General features: G+C 35.3%; 1 protein-coding gene across 1 annotated transcript; it reads left to right on the forward strand.

The window, feature by feature from the left end:
* The first annotated feature begins 311 nt into the window (after window positions 1–311).
* Window positions 312–8,401, forward strand: LOC114321089 (calcium-transporting ATPase 1, endoplasmic reticulum-type). The gene is made up of 9 exons (XM_028268229.2): window positions 312–656; window positions 881–2,352; window positions 2,734–2,806; window positions 2,898–3,019; window positions 4,978–5,259; window positions 5,385–5,762; window positions 6,441–6,550; window positions 6,984–7,212; window positions 7,325–8,401. The coding sequence occupies exons 2-9, from the start codon at window positions 937–939 to the stop codon at window positions 7,898–7,900; spliced, it is 3,186 nt and encodes a 1,061-aa protein (XP_028124030.1). The 5' UTR covers window positions 312–656; window positions 881–936; the 3' UTR covers window positions 7,901–8,401.
* The last annotated feature ends 5,554 nt before the right edge of the window (window positions 8,402–13,955 follow it).

Genomic DNA, 13,955 nt, shown 5'->3' on the forward strand with positions numbered 1-13,955 from the left:
TATAAATTTTGTTAACTTATCAAAGAGGTGTCAAGTTACATCATGTTGTTTGGTGTTTTGGAAAGATACCAAGGACAATATCACCTATAAATATATATTTTGGTGATGGCAACATGATTCTTAACGTTTAGTTAATGACAATGGTTAAATTGTTATACCAATAAAAACTTTGGGAGCAAAATGTAATAAAATCTTTGAGAGCAAAATTGCAATTTCTGAAACCTTAGTAGAAAATTCGTAATTTAACTAATATCAAGGGTAAGGTAGTTGGCCCCTTTATTTAATTAACAGTTCAGTTCAGCGTGCAACGCACAAACTTTTTCTCATTCCAACCACCACTAATCGCATGCCACGTCATAAAATAAACTTAAAAAGCGATCATCATGGGACATCTTTGTCACTTTCATTACGTGGCGTTGGACCATTGGATGCACTTATGTGGAACACGATTAGTCTCAAAAGCGAATTCGTATAGCGACGGGCAACATGAGGAAGCCCTGGAGGGACTCCATTGTAGCGCTCCGATTGTCTTTTATATATAACAGAACAGCGCACGGATCTCTGGTTTTTCTCACTCCTCTGTTTATAGAGAGAGAAAACACAACAAAAGCTACTACTCAGAGCGCACTCCCTATCTCTCTTTTCCAATAATTCTGGTAATCTTGAACCCTATCACTTCAACAGTTTTAAATCTATGCGAATTTGTTGTATATGTATTGACATTGATTGATTTATGTGAATTTGTTGTATATTTGATATTGATTGATTTATATGTATAGGAAATTGTTCTAGATCTTTTGGTTATCAGATTTGTTGTTATGGTTATGAATTTGTGTAATCAGAGCATGATATTTAAGTATTTAGATTTATGAAATTTCAGGTGAAACTGTTTGAATTGATTTTTTGTTTGGTTGGTGTGAAAATTGTGGAGTTTTGATGGGAAAAGGAGGGCAAGATTATGGGAAAAGCGAGAGTTTTGGCTCGAAATCATCGTCGAGCCGAGAAGTATTCGCGGCTTGGGCGAAGGATGTGAGAGAATGCGAGGAGGAGTATAAGGTGAATCGTGAGTACGGATTGCCGGCCGATGAAGTGGAGAAGAGGCGGCAGATCTACGGATGGAATGAGTTGGAGAGGCACGAAGGGCCGTCGATTTTGAGATTGATTTTGGATCAGTTTAACGATACTCTAGTTAGGATTTTACTTGTTGCTGCGGTGGTATCGTTTGTGCTGGCTTGGTATGATGGTGATGAAGGCGGCGAGATGGAAATCACGGCGTTTGTGGAGCCTTTGGTGATTTTTTTGATCTTGATTGTGAACGCAATTGTTGGGGTTTGGCAAGAGAACAACGCTGAGAAAGCATTAGAGGCTCTCAAAGAAATCCAATCAGAGCAAGCAACTGTGTTACGTGATGGCCGAAAGATTACGAATTTGCCTGCGAAAGAACTTGTTCCTGGGGACATTGTCGAGATTCGGGTTGGTGACAAAGCTCCTGCTGATATGAGGGTTTTAACTTTAATTAGCTCGACCCTGCGGCTCGAGCAGGGGTCACTGACTGGAGAGAGTGAGGCTGTTAGCAAGACAACCAAACCTGTTCCTGAAGATTCTGAAATTCAGGGGAAGAAATGTATGGTGTTTGCAGGGACGACGGTAGTGAATGGGAATTGTATTTGCTTGGTTACTCAGATAGGAATGAATACAGAGATAGGCAAGGTTCATTCACAGATCCATGAGGCCTCCCAGAACGAGGATGAAACACCATTGAAGAAGAAATTGAATGAATTTGGAGAGGCTCTCACTGCTATAATTGGGGTTATTTGTTTATTGGTGTGGCTTATTAATTTGAAATACTTTCTCACTTGGGAGTCTGTTGATGGGTGGCCCCGGAATTTCAAATTCTCTTTTGAAAAGTGCACATATTACTTTGAGATTGCAGTGGCACTGGCGGTAGCTGCCATTCCTGAAGGTTTACCTGCTGTTATCACGACATGTTTGGCGCTTGGCACGAGGAAGATGGCTCAGAAGAATGCCCTTGTTCGGAAATTGCCTAGTGTTGAAACTCTTGGCTGCACAACCGTGATCTGTTCTGATAAAACAGGTACCCTGACTACGAATCAGATGGCGACAGCAAAGCTTGTGGCTATGGGTCCCAGGGCAAATGCTGTCCGAATTTTTAATGTGGAAGGGACCACATATAATCCTTTGGATGGAAAAATTCAAGACTGGCCTGTGGGTAGAATAGATGCCAATCTCCAAATGATTGCAAAGATTGCTGCTGTGTGCAATGACGCCGGCATTGAACAAGCTGTGAATCATTATGTAGCTACTGGAATGCCTACTGAGGCCGCTTTGAAGGTTAGATCTTATAGTTTTGTTTCTTGTGGTTTAAGATCAAGTTTGCCTTTATAGTTAAATTACAGGAAAAAAAAGAAAGAAATAAAAAACACCGGAATCTAGTGTCATATTCCCCAAATTGCTTAGAGTATTGAGGCTGGATTTACCCTTTAAAACATTAGTTTCATCCATTTGTGTCAATAATCCATGCTTTGCTATGTCATAAACATGAGACACCGTACTACATAAATTGTTTGCAGAGAGGTGCTAAGTTGAAGTTGCTACAAAGCAATAAATATTGAGCTGAAGCAATTTTATCATCATGATTGTTTATGTTTTTTCAGGTTATGGTTGAGAAAATGGGACTTCCTGATGGATTGGATTCTGTTTATGTTTTTTCAGGTTATGGTTGAGAAAATGGGACTTCCCGATGGACTGGATTCTGTTACATCTAAAGGTTATGGTGATGTTCTACGTAAGTTACAATTAGAACTTATGTTTATGTTGTTTACTAAACATGTTTATGTGGCTGCTAATGTGTTCCATTTAATTTTATGTAATTGAAGGTTGTTGTCGGACGTGGAGTAAGATTGAAAAACGGATTGCCACTCTTGAGTTTGACCGTGATAGGAAATCGATGGGAGTTATAGTGAGTTCCAGCTCAGGAAGAAAGTCATTGCTTGTAAAGGTGCATACACCACCTTTTGCCTCCCTCACTCTTCTTTCATGCAGCCACGTAGAGTTTTATAGTTTTTGACTTTGATATATTGTCACACAGGAGAAAGTGATTTTCTGATAAGAATTGCAAAACTATAAAATGCGGTTCCAACATTTTAATCTTTGTTTCAATTTTTTTTTTGTCTCTTTGTCTGTTCTAGTAGTTTTTGCTACTTCAACTTGCATGCGAGATAGATTGTCAACAAATTTACTTGGAACTTTAATGGGGAAGAGTATGATGAATGGGTGCCCAATGAACAGACAGAAAAAGGGTTGATGGACCATGGAATCTTGCTACAATTTCTGCACTTCTAACACTGATCTGGAAGCACTAAGTTATTTAACTTTTAAAAGGATTCACACAGTGGTCTAGTTTTTGACTTGCAATCATTTTCCAACTGTTTGCACTCTTGCTTAGCGGAGTATATTTTATAATCTTTTACTACGTAACACACGGTGGTAGTTAAATTTCTTGTTTGGCTACAAGACCTGGTAATTTTAATTTCTGTTTAGAATGCCTTTACAGTATGAGAGTAGCAATGATGTGATATTTAATGGACATTACATGCAGACAGATAGAGACAGTGTCTATATATAATTAAATAATTCAACACAGCTACAGTTGTTCAAGTATAGGCTACAATATCATCAATACAACACCCAAAGCAGAGTAATTAGATTAATTATTACATCATACTCTGTTTATGACTTACTTGAATGTTAATATCTTGATGAAGTATATTTCAAATAACAAACAGTTTCTTTAGTAAGTATATAATTGCTAAATAAAGTTGGATTGGACTAGGCCACGTGTTCCTTGCATTAAGTCAGCATACATGAATTTTCATGTACCTAAAATTGGACATATTAGCATAATTTCAACAGAAAATTAATTTCTTGGCCATACAAGAAAATAATGTCATTTAATTATGAAAATTGTTACTTGCATACACCTGAGGTTATGGACTACAGGAATCAGAGACCTTATTTGAAAGATTTTTTTTGAAATTTTATAAAAAGTAAGTCTAGCCATGCGGTAGAGCTCATGGTTTGTCACGCACTCTCCTTCTGATTAGTTCACCTTGGCCACCAAAGAACACACATGGCACATGTGTCTTTCTCTAACACACTTCCACATGTAAAGATCAGAACAAAACACCTAGAAGTAAATGCAATGGTTGAATAGCATATATCAAATACGATGAATTTCGGTCAAGTAGAGTGCTTATCTTTGACTGGTATGATTGATTCTATCTAATGGAATTTTGATGTGAAAAATTAACTGTTTGATGACCATGCAGTGCTTAATCAAATGTAGCCATCCTATAGGGTTTTTTCCTGTGGGGTGTGTTAGAGAAAGGCACACTCAGCATGTGTGTTCTTTAGATTACCATGATAACTTTTTCCCTTTTTTAAACATAAGTTTAATTGTAGCAAAAAAATTTCTCTTGATTTGTAACTACTATCAAGGCCAACTAATATCGTCATCGTTTCATCAGAATCAATGAAGATCCTCCACATGTAGGTTTATGGGTTTGCTTGTAGTTGGTTTTTGGTGCCATTCTGCATATGTATGTGCATTTTAGTTATGTTTGGAGATTCTGAATTGCATTTTACAAGTGATCCTTCGGAGTAGTTATATTAATGGAGTATACATTCAATGACTTATCACCCTATCTCTCTCATTAAATTTTTCCAGAAGTTCGGTTCTGTAAGCGATTAAATTATATAGGGGTGTTTCGTTCAATGCCTATTCCCCTCATGCATTAATTGTCTACCATAATGAGTCCAGTTGACCCTAATCTGTTTTGTTGGCAATTCTATCTGACAGTCTGCATGAATCTGTTGTCAATGGAAATCCTTTTATTTTCCTCAGTGTTGTTTTATAGAGGCATTTGGGACTTAAAACCAGGTGCTTCATTGTGGCAGGGTGCAGTAGAAAATGTGTTGGAACGAAGCTCATTTGTTCAATTGCTTGATGGTTCAATTGTGGAACTGGATCAGACTTCAAAAAATACTATTTTACGAAGCCTGCAGGAAATGTCCTCAAGTGCATTACGTTGTTTGGGTTTTGCCTACAAGGAGAACCTTCCTGAGTTTGCTACATATGATGGCGATGAAGACCATCCAGCGCATCAGCTTTTGCTTAATCCATCTAACTATTCTTCAATTGAAAGTACACTCATTTTTGTTGGCTTTGCTGGGCTAAGAGTGAGTTAGCACGTTTGCTTTTCATTCCTCAAACACATCGTCATTATTTCCCTTTATTTATTGTTTCTAGTAAGGATTAAGAAAATTATGACAAAACTGCATAACGTATTTTCATCTTGTTAAAGGATCCTCCTCGGAAAGAAGTTCGTGAAGCCATTGAGGACTGCAGAGCTGCTGGCATTCAAGTAATGGTTATTACAGGAGATAACAAAAATACAGCAGAAGCTATCTGTCGTGAGATAGGTGTATTTGGACCAGATGAGGACATCAGTTTAAAAAGCTTGACAGGAAGAGAGTTTATGGATCTTCGTGACCCCAAAAGTCATCTAAGGCAAAGTGGAGGGCTGCTCTTTTCTAGGGCAGAACCAAGGCATAAACAAGAAATAGTGAGATTTCTTAAAGAAGATGGTGAAGTAGTTGCAATGACTGGGGATGGGGTCAATGATGCACCAGCCTTGAAATTGGCTGATATTGGAATTGCAATGGGCATTGCTGGAACTGAGGTATTTCTTTTTTCTCTTTTTTCCTGTGCTGCTATGTATTACATCTTAATGCAAAGATGGCATTAGAGAGTATATTGATTTAGAAAATAGAAGAAAAGTTTTTACCTTCTATGTTTGGTTTGAATGCTTACAAACAGATTTTGTACCTTATTTTTGGTAGTGAGCTTTGCTACTTTTCGAAAATTTCCATTAGTTTACTGACTTGTTGCATGAGGATTAGCTGCATTCATCATCGCCTTTCGGGATGTGTTTTATATCAATAGTTGCAAGAATGTCAGTGGCTCAGTGCACATGCAAGAAGCCCCATGGAGCTGTTCTAAAATAAATTTATCAACTTAACTTCGCATGACCTCTAAATGTTTTTTTTTTTTTTTTTTTTTTGGGGGGGGTGGGGGTGGGTTTGGTGTAAAATGGATGATTTTCTAGAAAACGCGAGGCCTTTTTCAGTTATTACAAACCTTTATGTTTTCCCTTCTCATCCTTTTTTGGCCTTCAAGGTGCACCTTATTGCTCTCTTTTATTTGTGTAGCCTTTGTGTTTAGTTGCACCTGACCAAGCCATTTCAAAAGTTTTCCCTCATTTGAAATTAGTGCTACCATTAGATCACCTTCAATGCATGTATTATGGTTATCTTCTCTTGTCTCATCATTTCTTATTTCCTGTGTTATCTCATTCTAGGTTGCAAAGGAAGCTTCTGACATGGTTTTAGCAGATGACAACTTTAGCACAATTGTTGCCGCTGTAGGTGAAGGCAGATCTATTTACAACAATATGAAGGCATTTATCAGGTCCTTTTCTCTTCCTGTTCTTCGTTGCTTTGTACCAGATTTTTCTATGAGACTGGCTTGATGGTTTTAATTTAGAAAGGTTAATTTTGAATTTGCATAATTTCCTCTTTATGGGAATCTGAACAATCATATTACATGTTCCTGAAAAAATGACATTCTTGTGTTACATTCCGTATGGCATTTTTAGTATGGACACGTGTTTTGTGCAAAAAAGGATCTGTTTTGAAATAAATACAATTTGATTTGCTAATGAAGAACTGAATTATTTTGTCTATACAATTTTTATGATTATAGAATTGCTAATTTATGTGTTTTTACCAATCTCACCATAACAACCTTGCATTTATTAGTTTATAGCAAGCCTTGTAGCAAGGATAACAATGACAATGATGATGATATTACAATGGCCCTGATGTCTTTTTTGTCATCGCAGGTACATGATCTCCTCTAATATGGGTGAGGTTGCCTCTATATTTCTGACAGCTGCTCTTGGTATTCCGGAGGGTCTGATTCCCGTTCAGCTTCTATGGGTCAATCTTGTTACCGATGGACCCCCAGCAACGGCTTTGGGATTCAATCCACCAGACAAGGATGTTATGAAGAAGCCCCCTCGAAGAAGTGACGACTCATTGATCAGTCCTTGGATTTTATTCCGCTATCTGGTACTGTAGCTAGCTACTTTCTCCTTCCCATATTCAATAGCCTATTCGGTGCTGGAAATAAATTGTTACTCGTTAAATTTGTTATGCTTACTTTTTCTCACTTTTGATGCAGGTGATTGGACTCTATGTCGGGATTGCAACTGTGGGGATATTTATCATTTGGTACACACACGACTCTTTCCTTGGCATCGACCTAAGTGGAGATGGCCACAGTCTTGTCACCTATTCCCAACTTTCCAACTGGGGTCAATGCCATTCCTGGGAGAATTTCTCAGTAACACCTTTCAAGGCCGGCGCTCAAGTGTTCAATTTTGATGCAGATCCATGTGATTACTTCCAGAGAGGCAAAATAAAGGCAATGACTCTGTCTCTGTCTGTCTTGGTCGCAATTGAGATGTTTAATTCTCTTAATGCCCTGTCTGAAGACGGCAGCCTTGTGACAATGCCCCCGTGGGTTAATCCATGGCTCCTTCTGGCCATGTCTATTTCGTTTGGCCTGCACTTCTTGATCCTTTATGTGCCTTTCCTTGCCCAAGTTTTTGGAATTGTGCCTCTAAGCCTGAATGAATGGTTCTTGGTGTTGGCAGTTGCATTGCCAGTGATTTTAATAGATGAGATTCTCAAGTTGGTGGGTAGATGTACAAGTGGCGTTCGAACATCAGCCAGAAAGAAGCACAAGGCGGAATGAGGATCATGAGCAAAAGGAGGTCTCGATCGGTGAATATTGAACATTACTTGGGTCCTTCCTTTAACCCCCTCCCTTTTTTAGGTTGTGTTTGATTTATGGAATTGGGGAGAGATTTGGAAAGTAAAAGAGAGAAGTGTGTGAAACTAGGTAAAATGTAGATATATTTTACTTACATTTCACTTATATTTTCTCTCTCTCTCTCTTTCCCTGTCTCTTTCTCTTTTTAAATCCGTCTCCAAATCCTTGAACCAAAATACAGCCTTAAACTGCGAGAGTTTGGTTATTCAATTAGATTGGTATAATACGCTTTCATAGCAGTACTTTAGATGTAGTGACCGTTTCTTTTCTTTTTTCATTTTTTGCTTTCATGATCTTCCTATTAAACTTGGCAGATCTTGGTTAACATTGGAGCATATGGAAAAGCATTTTGGGAAGAGCTTTTCTAGTCTTGTCTTTATACTTCTGTTAGAAATTAAATAGCGTTGTTGAAAACTGCAAAAATGGCTTTTTAAGTTGCTGATTCTCTCTCTCTCTCTCTCCCCTCAAGTGACCTGCTTATTTGTGTCCAATAATCCTCACTTGACCACAACAAATCAAGTTTAGCCCCATGTTGTTGTTCATGGAGTATAAAGGTTGGAGAGGACAAGTTCTGAACATGAATTTGTTGAGACTTTACAGGGCTGAATAAATAGTGTGACCAACATGCTTGAAGCCTTTACTCAAAGCTTATATCAAATTGAATTTATCTATGAAAATGTTTTAAGTTTCAAATTTTTTACCAAGTGGATTTTACTGTCATATGAGACATTTGATCATTCATTTAGTAGAAAATTTTGTATACCTACCCTTTATCTGTTATTTTATCCAAATCAAGGAAAATTCAAATATTTACTCAAAATTTCCTGAACTTTTGTATCTTTCAAAATTATGTTTAAATATGAATTTGTCCATGAAGTACTTCATATAAAAAGTGTGTTTTAAATGTCTTTGTTAAAACATATTAGGTGTGTTTGGTTTGTTTTTTAGAGTGATTTTCAAAAAAAAAAAAAAATTACAGAGTTTAGAAATTTTTTTGATTTTTTTGGTTGTATATTTTGAAAGTAATTTTAGAGTTTTGGAGTTTGGGATAATTTGATATTTTGTTGTAATTGAGTAAATATATGTGAGAAAAAAAGTACTCTGTCCGTCCCAAAATAATGGTCCTTTTGGGGGAATTCAATTTTTTTTTGTAGCATAATTATTGTACTTTAAAAAAATTAATTTTTCAAAATTACCTTTGATAGTATATTTTTTGGGAAATATCAATATCATAATTGTACTTTTTATGCTGTTAATAAATTTAAAAGAAGAGCAAAATAGAAAATTTATATTATTTTTGTACTTGATTTTTGAAAAAGGGCTAATATTTTGAAAAAATAAAAAATGAAATAAGAGACTAATATTTTGGAACGAATGGAGTAATTGATAAGGAGAGGTGAGAGAAAAAGTGATTGATTGATATGTAAGAGAGAGCGTGATTTTAGAAATTTTTAAAAAAAACCATAAACCAAACAAAATTTGAAAAAATATTTCAAAAACAACTCTCCCAAAATCAAACCAAACAGGCCTATTATATATTCTTCAAGAAATCAATAAAATTTACCCATAAAAATTTGAGGCCTTAGTCCATGTTTGTTTTTAGTCCATGGGCTAGGAATTTGATTGATAATTCTATTAGTCCACAAAAATATGTTTGGTTTAAATTTTTGTTTAAAAAAAAATCATCACTATTTTGTTTCTTGTTTTCTAATTTTATTTTCATTTTTTTCAACTGAAAACAAAAACATATTTGATATATCATTTTTATTTTAAAAAAAATAAACTGATTTCAAAATTTTCAAAATTTTTGAAAACACACAAAAAAAAAATTCACTTTTCCTCTCACCCACCACCTTTAGCTACCACCACCAGCCACCACATTAGCCTGCTATCAATGGGTGGCAAGCTCCAAACAACCTCTGGCAACTCTAGGAGATGGGCAGTCCTTCTCGTAATCTTATATCACATTTTGGTATATTGCCATCTAAGGGTGTTCGCGGTTTGGTTTAAGACGGTTTGCGACTCGATTTGAATCCGTCTGCATTTATGCGGTTTGGGAAAAAATTAACCCGTAACCACTCGCAATGCGGTTTGCGGTTTGTACGGATAGGGTTCGCGGATGTGCGGGCGGTTTGCAGATTGGACTTTTTTTCAAAAATTTGTTTCTAAACCTTTTTTTTTTTCTTCCCATTTTGTCAATATTTATTTTGGACCATTTTCCTTCCATTTTCTAAAAATGCTTCAACATTAATAATTAATGAATTAAAACTTATAAAATAAAAAACACAACAGATTCAATACAGTCACAGATTCAATTTTAATTTTAATAATAAATTCAATACAGATTCAATTCTATACAGATTCAATATGGATTCAACACAATCACATATTCAATTTTAATTTGAATAACAAATTCAATTTTATACAGATTCAATTCCAATTTCAATAACAGATTTCCACCTCTCACAGATCTGTTGAAGCATTGCAAAAGCACAGATTCAATTCCAAAAGCATAGATTCAATTCAAAAAAAAAAAAAAACAAAAAACAGAAAGAGAGTGATCTATTTGCATAAACACAGATTCAATTTCCACTTCTCACAGATCTGTTGCTACAAAAAAAAATCAGATTTAATTCCAAACAAACACACAGATTCAATTTCTACTTCTCATAGATTCAACAACAGATTTAATTCCAATACCACAGACTTAATTCCAAAAACACAGATTCAATTCCCAAAAAAAAAAAAAAAAACAGAGACAGATCTGTTTGCATAAACACATATTCAATTTTCACTTTTTCACAGATTTGTTGCTACAAAAAAAAAATCATATTTAATTTCAAACAAACACACATTCAATTTCCACTTCTCAAAGACAGATCTGTTGTTACAAAAAAAAAATAACAGATCTGATTGCAAAAAATAAACAGATCTGATGAGATAAGAGAGTGAGGGAGACAGATCAAAGATCGAAGAGAGAGAGGCTTATCTGTGAGGTCAATCAGTGTGATGAGAGAGTGATGTCGATCAATCGATCTTGCGATGAGAGAGAGTCGATCGGTGCAGATGCAAAACCAGAGAGTAAGAGACTGATGAGATGAGAGAGCGAGGGAGACATATCAGAGAGAGAGAGAGGGATCTAATATGTTGGGAAAAAAATCGAAGATCAGGGAGAGAGAGAGAAAGACAGAGACTGAGACTGAGAGAGGGGCTTACCTGTGAGGTCGATCGATGCGATGAGAGAGTAAGGTCGATCGGTCGATCTTGCGACGAGAGAGAGTCGATCAGTGCAGTGTAAATGAAAAATGCGAAAGTGAGAGTGAGAGTGAGAGACAGATTGATGAGATGATAGAGTGAGTTCGTGTTTTGGAGTTTAAGAGATAGATTAAGGTTAGGGTTTTTTTTTTTTTGTTCGTTTGTTATAGTCTATAGATGAAATGAGATGAACCATCGGATTTGAAGGGAAAAACAAAAAAACAAAACAAAAAAGGTTTATACGGGCTGGTTGGGCGAGTGCGGTTCAAACCCGCAACCCATCCGTAACCCGAAAATTAGATAAAATCCAAACCGCACCCTACCCTAATGTATTTGCGAAACCGCCCATACATGTGTGGTTCAGATAACCCTACGCCCAGCCCTATTGCCATTCGTGTCCTTTGGCATCTAACCACTAATCCCAACTAACATCTTCAACTATTCACCATCACAAATCACCACATCCATCCATCCTCCATCTCTGGTCACCAAATCCAATAACCCATTAAATATAGGAAAAATTAGTCTAAGATCCCTGCCCAACTTTTGATAGGAGGAGAGGTCCACAATAATATTTTTTTGATGCCTAAGGTCCCTTAACCTTATTTTACGTTATAAAATACCTGATTTACCCTTCTTTATAACATAAATTTGTTTGGATTTTAGCGAACTAAATATTCTATTGCTGGTTTGTATAAGATTTCATGGGGATGGACTTTCCGGTGGAGATTTCGTAGGGATTTTGTAAGTGTTGGAGATTGCTATGATTGTGTAGGTTTTACAGTGGTGTTGATCATGTAGGTTTTTCAATGGAGTTGAATCAGATATGTTTTCGATGGAGATTCCACATGGATTTCGATTTTTGTTTTGAATTTTATGTAAGGATTCTGATTTCATATTAGTTTTTCAAGTGTATTTTGCATTAGGTTTTTGTTTTCAATTTTGATCAATTTAAAAGAGAGGCTAGCTCAGCGAAGTTGTTTATGATTTTTGGAGTTGATTTTTCCTTCTCTGTTATTGATCAATTTTAGAGAGAGGCTGGCTTGATAGAGTTGATTTTGATTTTTGGAGTTCATTTTTCATTCTCTGTTTTTTTATCAATTTCAAAGAGAGTTGACAGTGAAGTTGATTTTGATTTTTAGAGTTCATTTTTCGTACTCTGTTTTTCATCAACATACTTATCAATGATAAGTTTTGTTCTCTATTTTTTCAAACCAGAGATAAATGTAAATTTCTTATCATTTTTTGTTCTCTGTTTTTTTTGCACTTTTGTTGGTATAGTCCAGAGAAAATTATAAGTTTGTTATTATAATCCAACGAAAATCACAGAGAAATTTATAAGCTCATATGGACATATTATTATAAGTTTCTAATGCAGATAGAATCACAGAGAAAATTGTAAGTTTGTAGTTCAGTGAAAATCACAGAGAAAGTTGTAAGTTAGTAGTCTAGTGAAAATCACAGAGAAAATTGTAATTTTTTATGGACATGTTATTATAAGTTTGTTAGTTTTTTTTTCTCTCAATTGAATGTTTTGTGAGCATAACAGATCTTCTCTATGAGTTTCTCTGAGTTTGTGTGGAATAGTTAGCATTTTTGTTAATTTGATATTAATGTGTTTTTGTTTTTGTGATCTTAAAAGTGAATATAAGTTTTTAAATTTCTCTGGACTTTTATTTGTAGTTTAGAGAAAATTATAAGTTTGTAGTTCAAAGTGAATATAAGTTTTTGTTTCTCTGAGCAAAAATTATTTTTTGTGTTTTTTCTTTCAGTTTAGATGGACAGTGCAGTATTTTTTGTTATCTTGAAGGTGTATATAAGTTTGTAAATTTCTCTGGATTTTGATTAAGTGCAATATTGCACAATCACACAGAAAAAATTGTAAACTTGTAGTTCAGTGAAAATCACAGAGAAGCTTATAATTTCATAACAAATCTCCTGTGTGATTTTTGTCTATGATTGTGTTTAATAGTTAGCAGTAAATTTCTCTGTGATTCTCTCTAGATTCATTAAGATTTTTGTGATTTTATTTTTGTTATCTTGAAGGTGAATATAAGTTTATAATGTCTCTAGACTTTTATTTGAGTTCATAGAAAATTATAAGCTTGTGATTATAATTCAAAGAAAATTATAATTACTAGAAATTTCTCTGGACTTTATGTTGCTCTTGGGAAATGTTTTTATATTGAACAAATTATTTTTCTTATTTTTTCTTTCAGTTTCGATGGACAGTGCAGTGTTGTTGTTGTGCAAATATGGGAATGATACTATTGTCATTAATGTTTCATGCGAATTGAATTTTGAGGAATTGGTTGGCATTTTGTGTAAAACATGGGAGAATTTGAAACCTGAGATGATGTATATTTCATATTCTATTGTGGGCCATCCAAAATGTATGGTTCGAAATAATATTGATTTTTTGAATATGTTGAGGGTTGTTTGTGCACGTGGTGTTGATATAGTTGATGTTTCAGTTATTAGGTATAGTACTTTTGATCAAAAGGATGAAGTGGGGTCTAATTGGATAGATGTTGTGCATGGTGAATGTGATAAGATCGTGGATATTGAAAGGAATTCACTCTTTAAGTTTTGTTCTCACCAAGAAAATGTGTTATTGTCAGCTGGTTGGCGAAATAATATTACGAGTGTTAAACAAAAGTTTGAGGGTGGTGTGTTTGAGTTCCACACTGTTTTATGCAAGTACGCTATTGAGGTTGGTTTT

Source organism: Camellia sinensis, chromosome 14 (assembly GCF_055761805.1).
Source record: "Camellia sinensis isolate YWXY chromosome 14, ASM5576180v1, whole genome shotgun sequence".
NCBI classification, from domain to species: domain Eukaryota; kingdom Viridiplantae; phylum Streptophyta; class Magnoliopsida; order Ericales; family Theaceae; genus Camellia; species Camellia sinensis.